This window comes from Pteronotus mesoamericanus, unplaced genomic scaffold (genome assembly GCF_021234165.1).
Source record: "Pteronotus mesoamericanus isolate MK-2021 breed Mesoamerican mustached bat unplaced genomic scaffold, CSHL_Meso_final contig_25, whole genome shotgun sequence".
Classification (NCBI taxonomy): domain Eukaryota; kingdom Metazoa; phylum Chordata; class Mammalia; order Chiroptera; family Mormoopidae; genus Pteronotus; species Pteronotus mesoamericanus.
Window position 1 is genome coordinate 4,828,327 of NW_026555105.1, and position 21,423 is coordinate 4,849,749.

Consider the following 21,423-nt stretch of genomic DNA (forward strand, 5'->3'; position numbering starts at 1 on the left):
TCTCCTAGACTCAAGTCAGAGAAGAAGGCAGGGTCGCAGCCCTTGCAAAGGTGAGTGCTGGAACTGAGAGGACTCTCGTTTGGCTGGAGTGTAGAATGTGCTAGAAGAGGCCAGGGTTCCGGAAGGCAGAAGCCAGACCAGGCAGGGTCTCAGGCCAGCTGAGGTCTTTGGACAGATTCCCAGGGCCACAGAGAGCCACTAAAAGTAACCAATCAAGGGGTGAGGACAAGCGGGAGAGGCTGAGGGCAGGAAACTTGTGGTTACATGGAAGAACGTAATGTGTTTCTCCAAGCGCTTTCTATGTCCCTGGGGACGGGCGGGGCTTTGGCCTGGGGCGTGGGAAGGAGGCCAAGAGGGTGACTGGTAACCGAGGGGGACAATGAGACACCAATTCGTGTGTCAAAGAGCTTCACCTGCCACATTGTCTTTGGCTGCAATATGTCTCTGTTACTCATCCTGCAGCTCCCAGACCACACTGCGGGGCCTTGGAGTCCGGGACACTCTGCTCATCCTACGGCCCTTAGTCCCCGTAGTCAAGCCAGCGTCTGGAAAGGGCTTACCGTAGTTTGCCAGGCGCCATGGTGTGGCTTTCCTGTGTCACAAACTTAGGTCTGAATTCTGTGCGCACCACGTCGAAGGGTAGGGGGGAAGGGGCAACTCGGGGTATAAGTAAGCACCTCCCGGGGTCATTGTGAGGCCTGGGACATCTCTTAGCATCGTGCCTTACTCCCTGGGTGAGCGCCAACCCTTGGTGCGTCCTGAGGTGTGAGTGAGGACTCATTCACACGTTCACTGATTCTTTCAACACGTATTATCTTGAGCATCTGTGATGTGTGAGACATGATAGGGTGTCCTGGAGGTTGAGGATACAATGGTGAACCAAACAGGATCTAGTGACTATGTAACAAAGGTGGGTAAATGTTTTTGGGAACAGGCCAGCTAGTGCAGACAGGGTCTGGCAGAAGTAAGGCCTGCTTGAATGTGGTTGGTAGGGTAATAATATGGGTGTAATAATGTATAGTTTTAATTTGAACGTTTCACCTACAACGTTATGTGGTGTGCTTGAGTATGATATTGTTGTTACAGAATTACATGCTTATGATTTTGTGATAAAAGATTTTGTCATAAAAAGCAGTGTTATTTGTGCCGGACCCTGTATTCTGGGTTTTAAGGACCAAGAGAAAAAAAATCTAGTTACAGCCATGTTGCTAGGACTTGAAGGGTGCATGTGGACGTGGGGAACATGTGGCTGCCATACAGAGTCTCTGTCACAACTACTGAACTTGGCTGTCGAAGACGGTAAGTAAACGAATGGGTGTGGCTCTGTTCCAATAAAACTTTATTTAAAAATGAACCGGTGGAGAGTCAGATTCGGCCCCTGGGCTGCGGTCGGTTTTCTTGGGGTCTTCTCTGTCCACTGAAGCCTGCTTCTCACAGCCTCTGCTGGGATCGGAAGTCACCTCAAAGCTCCCCCCACCCCACAGCCCCGTACCCCGCAGCAGCCCTCCTCCAACACCTGAGCAGAGGTGGCCTATAGATACCCCAGCTCTCGCACTGCTCGAGTGCAAGGACCCAGGTGGGTTCGGCCCTGTCTCTGAGTTCCTGGTAGGGTAGGGACCACATTGCCCATGGAGGTCACTGTTCTTAAAGCACATTTATCGGCCTCCTTCCCTTCCTCATCCCCCTGTTTGCGTTTCCTGGCCTCATCCCCCAAAGAAACTACTTTTCCTCACATTCTCACCTCCAGATCCGCGTCCACAGGAAATCCATCAAAGACGAATGGAGACCTGGGTGTTGGAGGGTCTGGAACAGGGGTCAGCAAATCACAGCCCATGCGCTAAATCCAGCCCGTTGCTTGTTTTTGTGAATAAAGTTTTATTGGTACACAGCCACGCCTTTGTTTACTATTACCGACGGCTGCTTTTCATTGCAGAGGCAGAGTGGAGCGGTTGGGTCAGAGTCCACCGGCCCACAGAGCTGAACATACTCTGGCCCTTCAGAGAACACGGATGCTTACCTCTGGTCTGGAGGAACGCAGGGGCATGATCTGATTTATAAAGGTCACTCCAGCTGCGGTGTGGAGAACGGATTGGGGTCGGAGGGCTTACGGGCGCTTGAGAAGCCACCGCAGAAGTCCCGGAAAAGACACAACGTGAACAGGTTTGAGTTGTCTTTTGGAGTGAGAAACAACAGGACTCGCTGCCGGATTGAACTGGTTGAGGGATGTGTTTTTGTACACTCTTGGTTCCTCTAATGCTCCCTTGAGAAATTAACTTTATCTCCCACCCCACTTCCTTTAGGAACCCTTCCTGACTTCGCAGGTTGGTTGGGGCTACCCCTGTGCCCCTCTAGTCCCTATAGTCACCTCCTCCTAGTGTTCTGTGCTTCCTTTAATCTTGCCTTATAGGAAGGAGAGAGTATGTGACAGAGCCCAGCTTTTGACTCCAGACCCTGTTCTCAAAACCATCAACACTCTGCTTGATCAGTGTAACGAAGCCTCAGACCTAGCACATAGTAGGTGCTCGACAGTCGCTGAGTGAGTGAAAACCAAGAACTTTTGGTTCGGTCCACACTGCTCGGCCCAACACTCTGCCTTTGCTGCCTGCCCCCTGCCTTTCCTCACCTGTCCTGCTGTTTCTAGCCTGGCCGCTCATATGCTATGGCCTAGACTTGGGACCGTGGCCGTAAAGTGGAGCCCGCAGGTGCCAGCGTGGCCACCATAATGTCATGAGTGTGGCTCTCATGCAGCGCTGCGACCTGGACCCTGCGCGCTCCCCGTGCGCAGGCGGCAAGTCATTTCTTGGTGGCGGGGGAGGGGGTGATCCACATCTGCTTCTGCAGCTGGTGCGCGAAACATGGTCCCCTTCTCGCGGCACCTTCAGGGAGCGGAGGGGAGTGGGCAGGGAAACTGAGTGCTAAGCAGGGCCATCGCTCCGAGGTGGAGGCCGGGCCGCCCGGTCATGTCTGCCCTCCGTCTCGAGTCCCTGAATTTGTGAGGCAGCTGCCCCGGCCTCTGCTCAGATTGCATCGTAAATTACCCAGGCACGAGCTGACCGGATTTGAGAGCGGCCCAGGCTGCTCAGAAACCACGCAAGGGGCTTGCTGGAAAAACCCCATTGGAGATCAGAGTGGAAGCTGGGCGTGGTCAGTGGGTCCCAGGCGCAGAGGGGCCCACCAGTAATTCCCTCGCTGGGGCTCCTGGGGGTCAGCGCTGGTCCTCCACTCCCGCCTGCCCCTCTCCCTTGCCTCTCTCCTCTCTTGCCATCTTTAAAAAACACACACGGGCCGAAATCAATCCATCAAATGTCATTACAGATTTATTAAGCCTGATGTAGAAAGACATTTAACAGTAACATCTTCAGAAAGAATAAAAAGAGCACTTCTATTCAGTCTTGTGCTTTGAAAATCTAAATATATTTTTATCATATAAATAATTCTTTTCATGTTTTAAGTGCATCTGTGTTTTTTCTTCTTCTCCTCTCCTTTAATTTTCATTTTTCGATTGGCCGAAGGGGACGTCGGCGTGGACTGAGATGAAGCCATTTGCAAAGCTAACGGTGTGAGGGGCCGGCCTGCGCGCGGCCAGTGAGCTGGGTTTCTGACAGGTGTTTCAATAGCGGCGGCGTGAGAATGCAGGACGGCCTCCAGCGTCTGGTAATTGAACACACCCAGGTCCTTCATGCCGGCTGTGGGCTTTCCTGATGCAAATTATGAGAAGGTTTCAGATGGGAACAGTCTATTTCCAATAACTGCTGAGTGGGAAGAAAAAAAAAGACTTTTTTTTGTCACAAAGGAAAGAGTTATCATGTTTGAAAATGTAAATAATACTCGTATAGAAAGCTTTCTGATGGAAATGAGGGGCTCAACATAACCTCGGTGAGTGTGTTGTTTTTTCACAATGGCTAAAAGAAGTACTATTATTGAGGGTTTTAATTACAATTCTCAAAGTAGAATGATTTTCTTAAAAAAAAAAACTCTTTAGATGTAAAAAATAATGGCTTCAGCAATATAATTTAAGGGTTTTCTTCATCTCCGCCATCGGAATTTATTTCCACTGGTAAAATTATATTAAAAAAAAACTCTCCTTCTAGAGATAATTTCCTCGCTGCAGCATGATATACAGGCACACGTCTTGAATGTACCCCAAGTCATTTTTATCCAGCAAGGGGCTGATCCAAATGTTTCTTTTAACCTGATGTAAGTGATATGTGATAGCGAGACCAGATTGTTTCTAATTAGGAGAAATGACAGCACAGTGGCACCCAGGGACACAACGCAGGAGCACCTTTTCTGAAAATCCCTGTGGTTCTTTGCAGGTGCAGAGCCGTCATTTCCAGCTGGGCTGTTTGTCTTCGGGCCCTGACCGCGCGGCCAAGCCTTCGGATATTTGCAAATAGTCACCGCACCGAGCGCTAGCGTTCAGGGTGATGGGGAGGAAAGGTAAGCGTGGCCGGCCAGGGGAAGAATTTTCCAGATCCCGGAAAAGTCGGCACGGATGCCTCTCTGTGATGAATCTGTTTGGCCACAGGGTGGTATAATTTTCCTGGCAGAAAACTTTTTTTTTTTTCCATTGCAAGGACAATTTATAATCATCAAAAACAAGTGAAACATGGTTTTGATTAAAACAGCCTGTTGGCTCAATAATCTCTGTAATTTTAAAAACATCCTTAATGCAGAAGAAGAACATGCCGATGTCAGGAGTGGCCTGGGGCCCCATTACACCAGCAACCGAATAAATAAAGAGAAGAATTGCGAGGTCATAAAAACAAAATTAAGATAATGTTTCAAATTTTGACAATTATGAATTCTTCCTCTAAGAAGACATTAAAAAAATTTTCAGGCACTATTAGATAAAATACAAAGAGGGGAATTCTACATGGATGAGTTTGAGGTTTTCCCAAGGGGTGGAGCATGCCTTTAAAGAAAAACTCTGAACCGGGTCGTTGGTTCCTCCCTAGATCCGCAACTGGACGGGACTCATGCAGACAGACAAACTTGGGTCTTAGAATTTCTTTGTAAACTCAGATCTAATTCTTTCATAAGCTATTGAAAGAGAATGATCAGGAAAAATTACAAGCATATTTTTTTTTTCTATACAAAAGAATCCCCATTGTGGGCCAGTTTGGTAGGAAACAGAAACAAGCAAATATAACAAAATCTGTGTTCATACATGGCAATATAGTTAGTATATACAAATATGTACAGTATAAAAATGCACGGGAGGCTTACGTTCCCAGCCATCCAAGCTGCATCGTACACAAGGAAAACAGCCTGGCTTCTCCTCCGAGTATACAGGCAAATGTATTATATCACAGCATGCAGGCGATAGAAAATTAGTGCGCTTGCACAGGAACATTCGACAGGTATGGTTGCCGTCATTTTTCTTGGAAAATGACTAGTCTGCTTTCCTAATATAAAAATGTGTTTGCCTTTCTTCGCGGGCAAATAAACACTTTCCTTCAAAGCGAGGATGAATGTAATTCTCCCGACTCCCTCCGTCCTACCTCCCCCACTGCCTTTTCAAACAGAAAAAAGAGAAAAATGTAGAGTTAATGTAAAGAGGCAATTACGGAACGTAAACATGGCTGATGTCAAATTTTCTAAAAAGCTACAAGCATTCTCCAGAGTAAGAACGGGGTGACCATTACAGAAGCTGTACATGATCAACTACCTTGTGGATTTTAAAGGGCGGTGGACATTGATGGTTGCTTGCTCACAGCGCCTGGCTGTTAAGAATCAAAATGGGAAAAGACTAGAAAGATACCAGTCTACCGGAGGCTAAAGGGTAGATGGTACCCCAAGATCTCATGACATGTAAGGACCCTGAGCCAAATGAGAATTGTTTTGTATGGAAGCGTTTTTGGGACTTGCATTGCTCATTCTAGCATATTGTATTGTACAATACAGAATATTTTATTGTGAAACTGAAATGTTTCAGTAGTATTTATCTCCATGCAGAATAGGAAGAGTTCACACTTTTTTCTCTGCAGACCAGTTTAATTTTGTGTATTTAAAACATATACATACACGTTTATAATTCCTGGATGGTATATGGGTCATTTAGAAAGTGAATTTATTACTGAGCAAAGTCTTCACATTTGAGATATAATCGCATGATTGTTTAAGTCCTGTAAATATAAGCTTTTGCCTGGGGACTGACACCCGAATGTAAGTTTCAGGTTCAAGATAATTCAGTGAACACATTGAAATTTATTTTCTGGAGGAGTTGAGGGAGTGGTAGATTTTTTTTTTTATTTTAAGTAATGCATTTGTTCGAATTTTTCAACTTCTCTTGGGAGTTCTCACAAAAGAGTTATTATATTTGTACTTCCAAAAGCAGTTTTAAGCAAATAAACATCATACAAAGGGCTGTGAGTATTTAATCTGCTTTCCTCAAACAGATCATCCTTTTAAAAGGCCTTGATGATAATCACATGGCCATTGGTAAAGTCATTTGTGTGACAAAAGGTGTCAGATCACGTGCCATTTGTTGCAAGAGCCATTTTGCTTGCCATATATTTTTCCAAAGGAAATAGACAGGATCCTGTTGCAGAAATAGCGTTCCACCTGGTACCAGAGTTTTAAAACGGTCCTATTCTAAACCACAAAACATTTCTAGTTTTCCCTGAAGCTTTGGGCTGCCTTGCGCATGAATAATTTTTGGAGAGACACCCATGCCTGTTAGCGCATTGGCCGTTGCTGTTGGAAAGGGGTTAACTCCAGCCTGGAAATTGTTTATCTTCGTGGCTCTTGAATCTGTCACCAAAGGAAACCAAAGGAGATCAGTGGCTTGTACTTGGGGAGAAGAGGTAAAATTCTGGAGAAACTCTGAAGATGATTCACAAGTTTCAAATGTTCAATGCTTGCCTACAAGGGAAACTTGTCTCCCTGTCTGAGGGGGATGGATTTGTATCTTTTTCTCCTGCTCAATCTTTGCCTAAAAGTATTTCATGGATATTTTGAGAAAGTGTAGGAAAGGAGACAGTGAAGTTAGCATTTTGACATCTCACAGAGGAACAAAAAAATAAACCAAAAGTTCGGTTGTGATAATTTTTTTTGGCCTAATGCATGTTCAAAATAGATATATTTGTACTGATTTTTAGAACTAGAAATGTATACATGTGTGGTTAAAGCCTCCAATTTATTTCCTTATTATTAGCATGTTAGCATTCAACACACTTCTATTCTTGTTGCAGAGAATAGAAGATAATGTGAAAATGACATTTTAATGGGTTTTTAAGAAGCAAAAACATTTAATAAGCTTGAAAAATGAAACCTGATGAAAAAGGTTTGGACACAAATAACCTGGGAAATGACAGATGGAGAAGTAACAGAATGTAAGCACCTCGGAAGGCCTTGTAATCTTTGGATTTACTGTGGAAACTTTCAGAAAATCATAGACTCTTACTGTGGACCTGTCCATGAACCCTGGAAAATAACAGCAAAACGCACGCACGCACGCACGCACGCACGCATGCACATACTTCCTCACTGCTTAATCAGAGTTACATGAATGCTCCCCAGATAATGTCATTTCATCTGTTTGTTTTCTGCATTTCAACTAAATTTAGTGGCTTGTGCCTGTGACATTAATTATGCAAGACTCAAACAACTAAGCAGGCACATTTTGGGGGGCGAGTTTTAAGAAATCTACTGGTGACCTTAAAGAAATTCTGCGGGGACTGTCTGGGCTATCCAATTTATTCTCTGATTATATTCCGCTTTTAGGCCTTGACCTATTTGTAAGCTATTTCTTCCCTGTATGTTTTTCAGAAGGAGAAGTCCCTATTTTGAAATATTGTTTTGAAAAACAGAAATAAGACACAAGGAACACGAGGGCAGCCGGACCCCATGTGAGCTCCTCGCCCGGGTGGCTGGTGTCAGTGATTTTCGGAGTTGTCGTGGACGCCTCGAGGACCAGGGCGTGTGTGACTTCTTCTCTGCTGCATCCCATGGTGCCCACAACACTGCTGTGCACAAGCAGCTGCCTGCTAGCATCTGTTGGGTGAATTTGCTGAATAAGTTGTGTTTCCTGCTCTGCTTGGTGACCCCAGTGTTTTGTAACATGCTGTATATTGGGTGAATTTGCTGAGCTGCAAAATGGGGCCAAATACAGAAAACTTAAATACTTATATGCCGTTTTTTCAATGTACATTTCCACTCGCAGTTGGTTGGTGGCCTTAGCTAGAAGGAGGGATGGGAAAGGAAAGGCAGTCTCTCCCTCTTGCTGATACCAGGGGTCGGTGGCCGAATGGAGACACTCCAGTGTAATTTGCATGTCATCTTCCTTTCCATTTCTAAAGTCCCAAGTGATCAGAACCACATTGATTCACAGAGAGGAAAAGAATAGTATGAAAGCAGATAAAAACATTCTCCTGAGTTTATATTATTTAGTTTTTTCCTCCAGAAAGAAGTTTCTAGAAGCCTCACAGGGCTTGCCAAATGAAGACAGGCTTGGTCTCTAGGAATATACTAAGAATTGTGTGTATTTCACAGCACGAGCCCAGATCTTGTTTTCTAAGAACAGTAGCAGCTGTCCCTCAGCGGTGACATTTACGGTTACCAAGTGACAATTCATGAGTCTTACCAAATTTATCAATATTTTTGTCTCTCGCCTCCCGCCCCACCCCTCCATAGAAATTGCACTAACAAAACTGTATAGATTTTATATTGAGGCAGATGATTTATTTATTTATTTTCTTTCTTATAAGGGAAACTATTTCCATGGAGTTGAGAACTGTATTGTTCCCCCCACAGGTTGGAACAAGAGTTCATAATCTGCTTTTGGACTTTGCGGCAGAATCTGAATTGTGAAACTTTATCGAATACCCCTGGGTTGGAGTGGGCAATTTTTAACAGCTTCGAGAACCCCAATGCTAAGGCATTGATTTCCCTTTAATAGAATTTCATTGTTGAAGGACAGGGCTCAGTAGAGTCCACTCTTCAATCTTAACCCATCCAAAGACTGTTCCTTTCCAGTTGAGCTCCATTCATTTCTGGTTGAATAGGTTAAGCAAAGACAGACCTCGCTGTTCTCAATTCACTTTATGATCCTCCCATCATAAAAAATAATATCAGCACCTTGCTTTTCATGTCAGAACTACATTTGAGCCGCTATTCCCTATGCCCATGAGTAAATCCCATAAAAGCCGCCCCGTTGTACTGTGGCGATTTTTCCTTGTGGGTGATTGATTGATGGATGAGCGCTGACACCTCGATGAAGCTATTTCGACTGCCATCTCAATCCGATGATGTGAGGGGTGTATTTTCTGTCCGTGCCTCATTACTTCCGAATGACATTCCTGGAACTTCATTTACTTTTTCCCTCCTTCCCCGAAGCGCCATATTTTTTCCCATCTAGGTTATGCACGCCATAAAAAAAGCAATTTGCTATTATATGTGGCATAAGGGCAACACTTTCCCTAGGAGGTAAATAAGAAAGGGGTTTTTTTTGTTTGTTTTTTGTTTTTTTTAATCCCAATGTTGCATTTAGGGATCATGTCAAAATTTCTAAAACAATTCCAACAGGCAGCCTCCATGAGAAATGGTGAAGAGGATATATTTGGCTTCATTTTCTTGGTGTTGAGATTTTTTTGGTGTGTGATAACCTTGGTCATTAAAGCAACAACAAAAATATTTCTTTTGTTTCAAAATCATCTAGTTCTTAGTGTTGTGCCCAGAACAGTTTAAACATTTCACCCATTGCTGAGTAGCAGGTTACAACACAATCCAGACTGATGTGTCCTTTGAGAACAAGGAAATTCATTGTTTAAATGCAGTGATGGATTTATCTATTATAGGTTGCTTTCAGTTGTATAGAAAATGCTCGACTAGAGTAAACAGACGTACCCCTGTATTTCCAGAGTGCGCACTAGGTATGCAAGACTTTTAATATTAAAACATGCTCTTAGCTTTTCCACGTTGACTTAGGACCTGATTTTAATCTGTGTAATACAGTATTCCTGTTAATAATAACGTATAATTAAGACATCCGTTAAAAATCCATAACGTTAATTTAATGGAGAAAATCTAATACAGTTCTATTGGAATTTTTACGTTAAATTAACTTTAACGGGCTTTTAATGGATGTCTTAATTAGATCTCATTATTAACGGGAATATTCCACAAATTAAAACTGGGCCCTCAAAGTTTTAATGAAAAAAGTTGCAGGAACACATTTAAAATGGACACCCTATTTCATGCTTTCTGTTGCTTCTAAAGCTGAGCTGCGCTCCAGAGCCCATAAACAACGGGTCCTGCAGAAAGAGATTACCAGAGAAGGCTGCTGCTGAACTTTCCACCCTGCAATGATCTCATCTTCTTGCTTCCTCTCAGATTCGGCATCTCACCAAGTCCCCCCATCCTCCCAATTTGCAGGTCTCATATGACAGTGGTGCAGGCTTGAAACGATTATTAAAAAAAAAAAAAAAAAAAAAAAACCAACGGGAAGATCGTGATGATAATAAAGAAGCCCGCCACTGCATGGGGAAAAAAGTCTTTGGCAGCAACATGGTTAAGCCTGACTATTTGAACAACTTTCACAGAAGATGAACATCGTTCAGAGGTTTTCTTGGCTCAAAGTCTGGTTGAACTTAATAATTCTTCCACTTTGCGGTGATGAATGGCTCCCTAGTGCAGGGGCAGGACTGGGCAATCCAGGTGCAACCGTAATTGTTGCACTGAACAGAAACATTTCCTTTAGACAAACGTTCCCAGAGGGGTTATAAATAGGAAGTGGACATTACCATGAAAAGTAAGCTTCCAGGCGTCTACATCTAGTGCAGCCCACTTGGACATTAAACTATGGAGACTGATACTCCCCCCACCCTTTCCTGTCAACTGTTACAAACTGACAAAATAAGGACATCAATGTTCTCAGGCATTATTTTTCTTCAGTGGCACTTTGTTTTCTCATGACAGTGAAAAGAGGACCGTGGAGACGAGACAGCCCCATTGCAGTTTATCAATGAAAATCTAATATCGTCCATAAGCAGAGAAGTGGAAATCAATACTTCATTACCAAATTGTTAGTGAGGATGAAGAGAAATGGCTGGGTGTTTTTTTTTTTTGTTTGTTTTTTTTTTTGTTTTTTTTTGTTTTTTTTTGGCAGTCTTCTCCGAGCAGGGTGTCGGGAGTTCAATGTCAGAAGCGGGGTGCTGCAACGGAGGACTCAGTGGGAGGGGGATCCAGGCTGGAAAGTTGAAACTAAGGCATTTGTCCTGTAATGGGAATCAGAACAACAAAAACAAAAGATGCATTATTTTCTGAGGAATAGCTCGGGGCGTTAGTTCCCCCAGGGAGTCAAATTGTCCACCTAGACTATGTCATTGGTATTCACGCTCTGCACAGAGTCACAGTTAAGCCTAGTGTGTGATAGAACCCGTGGATGGGACACAGAAAGGAAGAGCCAATGTAAGACCAAAAAAACCCTTAAAATATAATGTAGGGAAGAGATGTTTGTACACCATGTTCATAGCAGTGCTATTTACAACAGCCAAAATGCGGAAGCAATCCAAATGCTCATCAGTGCATGACTAGATCAACACAATGTGGTATATGCAGACAATGGAGTATTGTTCGGCTGCGAAAAGGAAGGAAATTCTGACACATTTTACAGCATGGATGAACCTTGAGGACATTAGGCTAAGGGAAAATAAAGCAGTCATAAAATGTCGTATACAGTATCCTTTTAATGATAGGAGGTACTTAGCGTGGTCAAACTCACAGAAACACAAAGAAGAATGGTGGCTGCCAGGTGCTTTGGGGGGCAGAGGAACGGAGAATGGCTGTTTAATGCGCGCAGAGTTTTAGTTTTCCAAGACGAAAAAGTTCTAGAGATGGATGGTGATGATGGTTGCACAATATATATTTAAAAATGATTAAGATGATAAAGTTCATTATGGGCATTTAGCCACCATTTAAAATAAGAATATAATGTATGGTTTTTAAAAATTAGAAAGCATTTTGAAACACACAAAATATAACCTATGGCCCCACTACCCTGAGAGAGCTCCTCTTCACATTCTGCTGAATTTTCTCCTAGTGTCTTCTTTGTGCATTTTTGCTAGGCTTACATAGTGCCCACTGTGTGATACGTCTCTCCATAGTTTTTAACTGGCAAGCATCCTCGTAAACAGCTACGTGAGTTCTATCACCTACACTCTCAGAGTTTACTAAAGCCTTCTCTGATGTTGGACATTTGATTTGCTTCCAGTTTCATTCAGTGATACATAACACTGTGGTGAACATCTTTGGTTTAAAGCCTCTCAGTGTGTTGTATTTCCATAAACTTAAATTCCCAAGTGTGGAATCCTTGAGTCAAAAGGTGGGATCATTTTTTCAGGTGGATACTGGACTTCTTGTGGTGCCTATTTAGTAAGTTAATTAAAACTTCAATCCCTAAGCTACACGTGAGAAACTAATATTGTATGACAATAGTAACTGAAAAATAAAACAATTTGTAAAAAGGTAGGGCCATTTTTGTGGGGGGGGAAGTGCTTCTTAAAGTGTGTGTTGCTGGGGCAAGTGGGTGAGGTGAATTTTTTTCAGGTTTTGTGCTATTTGGGTTACTATAAAAATGCATATAATTTTTATTCGTCTAATCTAGGGGGTTTTCCTTGTTTATACCTTATTATTTAGTACAGTGATTTTCAACTGGGTGCCACAAGAATTTTTAAAACACGTACTGCCTGACTATTTAGTCAGGGGCACTGACCTCTTTTTCCTTAGATTGTCAAATAAGAAAATGATAGCAGCCAACACAACAATAGCCATCCGATGTGAATGTCCCTGTCCTGAATCATAAATATATAGGTCATATAATAAGAGTTGCATCTTACTGGTCACATCACATAATAAAGTTGAGTCTGATGGGTTAATCCTTGGTATTAGAAATATTTATATACAAGTATAGGTATCAATTTTTAAAAAAGTCTCTTTGGAGCAAAAAGGTAGGTAATTACTATTATTATTTTTTATAAATTAATCAAAATTATACTCTTTTTGGTGAGATTTAAAAAAATTATATTTTTGGTGTGCTGCAGAATTTGAGTAATTAGTTTATATGTGCCATGAGATGGAAATTTAGTGGTAGTGTTCATTTTAGTGAGAAAAAAACACCTTGGCCCTATAGATATTTGATCTTTTGGAAAACGAAAATGTCCATGTTTCCATTTGAAGAATAAAGACAAGTTGAAGGTTATATGACATTTGATGTATGTAAAGAAATTATGTGCAAAATAATCGTAACAGGCGATATAAACAATCCCTTGATAAGGAATAGTATGACTATAATACTAGCAACCAGTTACTGTATACCTACCAAATACCAGGTACTTTACATGTATTACCCTAACTCTTGAAAGAATCTCATTTTAAAAATAAGAGGAAAAAAGTCTCAGAGAGGCTAATGATCTGTCCAAGGTCACACAGCAGAGTGTGGCTTAAAATTCAGGCCTCCCCCTTTGGAAGTCCCCGGGCTCTCTTCAGGCACCACCCTATCTAGATTACAGGCGGTCACTGGCCGCGGAAAGCGTCATTCCCTTTGACACGAGGTTTGCATTTCAGAGACAAAAGCTAGCCGTCTTTCCCCTGACTTGGCTGGATCCACTGGCAGGTCTGAAAACCTGAGGAAACACGGTCATGTGGTTGGAAGAGAGAGAGGGGTCAAAGAACGAGAAAGAAAGCAGAGGCCAGAAACTGCAAAGACATCAGGGGAAGGTAGGAAAAAGGGAGGGAAGGAAAGAGAGGAAGAGAAACATACGACAGACCCTGGCTAGGTAGCTCAGCTGGTTAGAGCACTGACCCAACATGCCAAGGTTGTGGGTTTGATCCCTGGTCAGGGCACATGCAAGAGGCAACCCAAGAGTGCATAAATAAGTGCATAAACAAGTGCATAAACAACAAATTGATGTTTCTCTCTATCAAGTTAACTTTTAAAAAATGACAAATGCCTATCTTCCCTAAAGAGTGAAAGCACCTTACATGGTAAAATGGGAAGCAGTCTTGGATGAAGGGTGTAGTGTCATGTGAGGTCTGTTTGAAGCCCTCGTTTTCTCTCCCTGACCATGATATTAATGTGGTACCAGTTCGATAGAACCTGGTTTCATTGATCACTTTCTTGAACTTGTAACAGATTCGATCAACACCCGCACTTCTCTGTCTGGGTTTCTTTTAGGACAAGGTTTGGTCCGAGAAAGGAAGCAAGGAGAAAGAAAATAATTTTATTAGATTATAGTCCCCTTCTTGGAAATTCACACTACACCAAAGCATATCAAAGGCTCTGAGAAATCCTGCAATAAAAACCCAACCCAACCCAACATACCTTCATGTAACTCACTGCTCCCCAGATTTGTTTGATAACCCCTTTCTTCCCTACAACACCCTCACAAATATATGTGAGCGTCATTTTCTGGAAAACACCTTCATGATAGACTCTTGTGCAAAAACCAAGGAAGTCAATCAGCTCCTAAGATCTCAGGTTGCAATTCTGGACTCACGTTACTTGGCTCTTTTGAGCCTCAGCAGGAAGGGGTCCTGTTGCAGTGACAACCTGACATTTTCTGAGTCTATTCTATGCCACTCGTGCTAAGTCAGTGCCTGACCTGCTGTCAAAGTGACAATGCTGCAACGCAGGAGGTTAGGGAGTCTGCGCTTTGTACTCGAGGGTTTGGCTGGAGTCACCCAGCCTGTGAAGTGGGAGAAGGGCATTCCCATTCGGGTTTTCTTTTTCTTTTTCCCTTTGGTCTCTTAAATACCTGCTATTTATGTTGCCTGTGATGGTGTGGTGTACTAAAGCGTTAAACACTAGCATTATTAATAATTTAAAGTCATTTCCCCCAAAATATCTGTACAGATACTCAGTTAAACTCCGGACCCAAGTGTCTTCTGTTAAAACCTGGCTATGATGTTATTTCCAGCCGAGAGACCTCTGCATATCCCACCACGATTGATGGACGTGGTAGATTTTTCTGGAAGGTCAGTGCTCCTGTAGTAGGAGAGAATGGTAAACAGGAGACCTGAATCTTGGACCACGTTGGGACAATATACCCTTTCTTCTTATTCCATTTTAAAAGAGGAAAAACCTTATTTTTCTTTAGGTCTAAAGATGAAACCCTGGCAGAAAATTAAAACTAGAAAACGCAGGGGAGGGGAATGGGAACTGATGCTTTTATTTCTCATTTTTCAGAATGAATCGTGGAGACCGAATTCAGAAAAAAAAGAAAGCAAGACTCTTGGTTGCCTCTTAAATGGCAGCTGAGGTCAAGCTTGGCTGCCATATGGGTTTCTTTTCCTCTTTTTTCTAATATGTTGAGCTACTCCTATAAAAATAAAACAGAAATAAATAAAAATTTTAATTACACATCTACAAAGTCACTGGCAGTGTTCATTAAGTAGAGTTTGTGAGGGAGAGCCAGGCGAGAAGATGTAATTATTTTGTATTAATTACAGAGCCACCAACAGATGTGCAGGATTATATATACTTTAATTTGGCTCTGCTAGAATTTTTAATCCTTGTGGCAAATCATTTTGGTTGGCTCTCCCGTTCCCCTTGGCCTTGCCCAGTGCCACCTGCCTTCTTCTTTCTGCGCTCTGCACTGCTCTTCTCAGAGCTGGCTGCACGTCGTCCCCAGGGGGTGTTCCGTGGCTGTTCCCACTGTGGGCACACCCCTAGCATCTAACGCTCAGGGGCTGCGGATGCGAGCACTTTGCGATGTGGGGGAGTTTCTTACAGGGTGGCATTGTCCCTCATTTTTGAAAATCTCTCTGTAGGTTGGGGTTTTTCAGCTTTGGCACTATTGACATCTTGGGCCGTATATTTCCTTGTTGTGGGAGGCTGTCCTGTGCATTGCAGAATTTTTAGCGGCATCCCTGGCCTCTTCCTGCCAGGTTCTAGTACCATTCCCTTGCCCCTCAGTGTGATAACCTAAAATGCCTCTGGGCATTGCCAAGTTTCCCTGGGGGAGGCAGCAAAGTTTTTACTTGTTCAGAACCACTGACTGAGGTGGGAAACATTTTTGTAATTAAGCCTAGCATCCAACTCCGTTTGACATAGAAACACAAAGCCTTCTATGCCCAATTTCACACACACACACACACACACACACACACACACACACACACACACTGCATTTTCCTGAAATAAAGCTACCTTGCAAACCAAGAGAGACTATGTTTGATTTGGAATTTTAGTGGGAGTTATTTGCTGCTTTGGGAAATCAAGTCACCTCTGGCCTGGCTGCAGATGATATTTGAGATGACCACTCAATAGCCCCTGTGTGATACCTGCCCGGGTCGCTGACCGTTCCTGGGGAATCCCACCTAGGAGCCTGTCCTCGTTGGACTCCCCTCGTTATTCCCCCGAGGACCTTGTTCTTCTGTGTATGGTCCCCTGGCTTCATCTGTCGCCTGTGAGAAACGTAGGATACCAGGTCCGCCCAGCCATGCCAACTCAGTGTCTGCGTTGTTGCAAAATGCCCAGGTGACGTGACGCACATTTAAGTGAGAAGTCCCGTTCTAGTGGACTCTCTTGCTGGGCAGTCACAGCTTAAGATGGTTTCTTTTTGAAATTATATGTGTAGGCTGGTCATTCGATCTATTTTTTTTAAATGTTAGGGTAGCAAAGGGAAAACTATAGAATGTTTATGTCGATCTGGCCACACTGGGCCTGCGAAGGGCCAGGCCCCTGCTCTATACACAAGTCCCTTCTATGCAGCAGCGTCCCGTTCACTAAAATGACATGCCATCCGCATGCAGATGCCTGGGATTCCAGATTCGTCTATTGAGCTGTCTTCCCGCTCTCACCGCGTCAGTATCTCATGAAGACCTCCAAGGTCCCTTTTTCAAAAGTAGGGCGCTTGAGTTCCCCGGCCCCAGCCTGTTGCCCCTCCAATGTTTCTCTTCACAGGAGATGAAGCCTCGAACTGCTCAAGTGGCTCTGGCCCGAAAGTTGGGTCATCTTTGACAACTAGTCATCAAATTCCTCTGCAGACACGATGTCCAGCTCTACACCCAGGGGCGCAGCTCGAGCCTAGGCGTCTTGTCTCCGATGACTGTCGTAACCTCTCATCGGGCCCCTTCTTCCAGCCCGCGTCCAGCCCATCTGTTTCCACATGGCAACCGGAGCGAGCTTAGGAAAACTTGAATCAGAGTGGAGTGGTCATTCCCCATGTTCTCCCTGCTTATCCTTCAGTGACTTCTTCTGTGCTTAGAAAGAAACCTCTTGTTTTTCTAGAGCTTTCCGGGCTTGCTACTTCTCTGACCTTGCCTGGGTCTCTGCCCTTGCTGAAATGTCCCAAGAACACTGGCCTTCTGACAACTCCCCAAACATGCGTCGGGGTCTTTGCAGGTGCGGTTTCCTCCACCTAGGATGCTGTTCCTCTCATTCTTTGTTCTGTGAGCGACTTCTCATCCTTCAAGTCTCAGTGGAAGTGTCACTGCCTCAGAGAAGTCTGCTCTTACCCATTGGACTTGCCAAAGTTCTTTTTTTTAAAAAAAAAATAGCATATTTATGTTGTCTTTATGGGACTTTTCACAGTTTATAAAGAAAATCATACCCATATGTGTGGGTTCTGTGTCTGCCTCCTGCAGTGGCCTGTAAGCCCCAGGAAGGTGGGACAGCGAGTCTGACCGTCACGGCCGTGTCCCAACCACATTAGCCAATGCCAAGTGTACAGTAGGCACTAGACAAGCATTTGCTGAGAATGAAGCCCTAACAGCAGTAATTCCAAGTCTGTCTATCCAAGATGGGAAAACATTTTTTAAAAGTATTTATTACCAAAACAATACAAAATAATACAAGAAGAGATTTACCTGGAATCCTTACGTCTCGAATTCTATCAGAGACAACTTAGAACATGTAAAGGAAAAAGAGACTAGAAACATCAGTCCAAGGAAATGTAAGTGGGCACCAAATGTAAGTGGACAACAAGAAACTTTACCATCTGTTTGGTACTTTCAACTTCAAGAATAATTTATTCTGCTGTTTTGAAGCAATTTACATTTTTTCAAAACACATTCATAGAATTGTCTTCTGAAATATATTGGATAAATATTAGTAGCCTGACGATAAAGAGGTTGAGGCTAAGGGAGTTTAAAATATTGGCTCCCACGATGATTAAGTGATGGGTCAGGACAGTTGACTCTTAATTCAGGACTTCTTAAAGTGGAAAAAAAGAGAGTGAAATATAAATGCTGAACATGTATAAAGTATATCTCTAAGAAAGACTGTGACAAGGAAGCAGAGTGGAATTGGAGACGAGTGATTTTTAACCATGTAATCCTGGGAGAGAGATATAGGTAATATTTTTCCAAATTGATTTTACGTTTCGGAAGTCCAAATGGACTTACCTATATCACTGAATTTCATCCTTGGCACTTCTCCTAATTTTTCCTAAGAGAAATCTCTCTGTGCAGAAACTCTGGAACTTGGGTGGACCAATTCCAATCCTTAGAATAAATAAAATCACTGCTTAATTGTATCGAATACTTTTTGTACACTAGATGTAGTTTCATGTGAGTAGGTGACTAATATTTTTCAATGTTATCTGATGTTTTTGCCTTTTCTTTATTCCTTTATTCCCTGAATTTTTCCTGTCACTGAAAATAGACTAATTGCTCTTGGAGGGGGAGGTCGCAAACTAAACCAGAGAGATCGAGGGGGCAGGGTGTCTGAGTGGTGAGAGAGCCCTTTTCTTATATCGGACCTCAAGGAGGTTGAGTCAACGACAGAATCTACAAGTTGTATATCAGTAACATCCACAAATGTTAATCATAGACCCACCACTTATGTGTTATTTCCATTAATCATCTCAGCGATCCAGAGGGGTATCCAATATCACAGAGGATAAAACTGAAGGTTAGATAATTGACGTGACTTATCCAAGGTGCTATGAAACTGTGTGGAAGTGAATATTCCACCGATCAACTGGAACACATAGTTTCTAGACTTCAGAGCCTTTACTCTTAACCACTAAACTAACTGCTCCTGACGTCAGATCTGTGCTGACGAGACCACGACTTCTTGGTCAATGGCGCTGCTTGATCAGATAGACCCTTGAAGATGAGGAGGCAGTACTACAATAGTACTGACCTTGATAGTCTTCTCCTTGGAACATTTAAATATGCATAGCATGCAGGTCATAATTGACACACTGGAAAAAATCTCCACTTTTGAACGTCCTGTTTTAAAGCACAACTTGTGATAAATCAACCATATCTCAAATGCATGACCCAGGCAGGCAGCTGCCTACATCTCTAAAGCTGGTGAAGAGTTTTGCTGTGGGTTCTCCTTATCAGTCCAGAGCAAACATCTTCAGAGCCGGCCCCCCGTCTGCATCATCAGCTTTGAGTGTTTAAAAGAGGGGGCGAGCTGGAAATAAGGAAGCCAGTAAGCTCCCTTTTTGTCTACTTAACAGGCGACCCTCAGAATGGTTTAAAACCTCATCACCACCACGTGCAAAATGGCTGTTGAGTGAAACTGGCAGAAACGGGGTGACATCTTGGAGAACAACAACAACGAAAATGTCAGGAACACGCGGGGCCTCCTGAGAGTGGGGCACGTGCTGTCACTAGGTGTCATTTGTGTCCTTGTGTGTCAGCTTAGAAGATTTCCATGGCAGCAGAACATCTCTTCCTTAAAGTGCACTCTTCAACTTCAGGCTACCCAAGTAGCTAAGAAACAGAAATAAAAGCAACAGCGTGAGGGTTTGCCCTAGGGAAATCTCTTGACAACTAATGAGGGGGTTCTGAAGTCGTAACCGCTGCCCAGTTATCCCTACTTATAACCAAAGTTACGTCAACCTAAATGAAAGTGGTAAGGCCGAGAGAGGCATTTTGCTCTCCCTCCCCTCAGCCAGCTCGTAACATGAGCCTCTTCTCAGTGTGAAGCTTTGACAAAGCTTGGATTGAGTAATTATGAAAAAGGGATGGAACCCAGGGCTAAGTAAAACACACACACACACACACACACACACACACACACACACAGAGAAATGATTTCTGTTTTAAATTTTAGTTTTACCATGGGAACCTCCTATTGTCCTTTTTGTACTCTTCACTTTCACAAAAGTTTTGCAAGATGTTTCTGCCAGGCATTAAGTATCAGGAAAGCTTCATGTATTCTGAAATCCTGCTAGACCTTTTCCTTACGGAAACGCTCCGGCTTGGGAGGGAGCATATGTCCATTTTTGCCTTCACTACTAGGAAGCTCAGAGGCAAACCGGCGGCCTAACTCCAGCAAAAGTGTATTCCCTTAAGGCTCCAGTCTGTGCCCACCGACTTCTCTTCCTAGTCTCTCGGTTTCCGCTGGCCTGTTCATTAAGAGTTTTTCTCTGCCGCTTATTAACTGTGTGACTTGGGGGAAATGACTTACCCCTTTGAAATCTAAGTTTCCAAATCTTCAAAATCAGAATAACAGTACCGTCCACAAATGGTGCCTGACACACAATAAATACTCAATAAAATGCAGATTTAAAAAAGGATTTTCTTTTCTTTCATGATTTTATTGCATTGCATACAATATAGTCCCTTAGAAGTGCTGTGGAGTAAGATGTAGAATAAAAAAAAATACATATATAAAATTCTGCTTATGTGTGAGGAATAAGTAATCATCGGGTCTTGGAAAATAGATTATTTTTTCTTTCTGGAAATTTAAAAAAATAAGCAGAAGAGAGGCTCTTTAGTTCATACGTTAAGCAATGTTGAAAAGAAATCAGTTGTCAATTCAGATGTGAAGCTAAAGAAAGTTTTCCTTTTTTATATATGCATAAAAAAGGATAAAATAGCATTTCAAAACATTTGATGTGGGTATTAAGAAGAAGGTGGAAAGCAGTCATTGTACCTACCATTTTATTAAGTGCTCATTATAAACTCTGTGCTTTACAATAATGCCTGACAGACAATCCCATTGTCCCTGTTTATTGATGAGAAAACAGGCTTGAATTGGTTAAGAAATGCAGTTGAGGTCACAGAGTTAGCAAGCAGCAGACCTGGCATTTCAACTTAGGTTTGTTTGACTTCAAAACCTCTTCTCCAGCCAGTCTTTATTGCTGTCAGTGGAACTAACTAGAACCTTCTCAAGGTGTGTTGCTTGGGAAAGCTAGATAACGAAAAATGATACAGACTGAAAACCTGTCCAGCTGTTTTTGTCCTTTCGAGAGAGAAATTAAAAAGGGGATAAATATCAGAGCAACCTCCTGACATGGTACAGGGAACACACCCATGGTGGTGTCATTGTTGTGTTGTGTTTGGCAGTTTGGCATTTACCGTGTGACAATTCTCCTATCTGGTTTCTTTGGGTGCGTGGCTACAGAAGAGGGAAAGGAAGCAGTTCCCCGTACCCACATTTATTGAGCCACATTCAGAGACTCCAAACGGGCACTTACGTGGTTTGAAAGAGGTCTGATACTGGCAAACACATCCATA

At 43.0% G+C, this 21,423-nt stretch overlaps 1 protein-coding gene across 2 annotated transcripts in view; it reads right to left on the reverse strand.

The window, feature by feature from the left end:
* Positions 1–11,108: 11,108 nt before the first annotated feature.
* TSHZ2 (teashirt zinc finger homeobox 2) overlaps positions 11,109–21,423 on the reverse strand; it is a 407,758-nt gene continuing 397,443 nt past the window's right edge. For both annotated transcript variants that reach the window (XM_054573591.1, XM_054573589.1), the window contains exon 3: positions 11,109–11,219. In XM_054573591.1, coding sequence (XP_054429566.1) covers positions 11,218–11,219 — 2 coding nt within the window. In that variant the 3' untranslated portion in view covers positions 11,109–11,217. The remainder of the gene's footprint in view (positions 11,220–21,423) is intronic.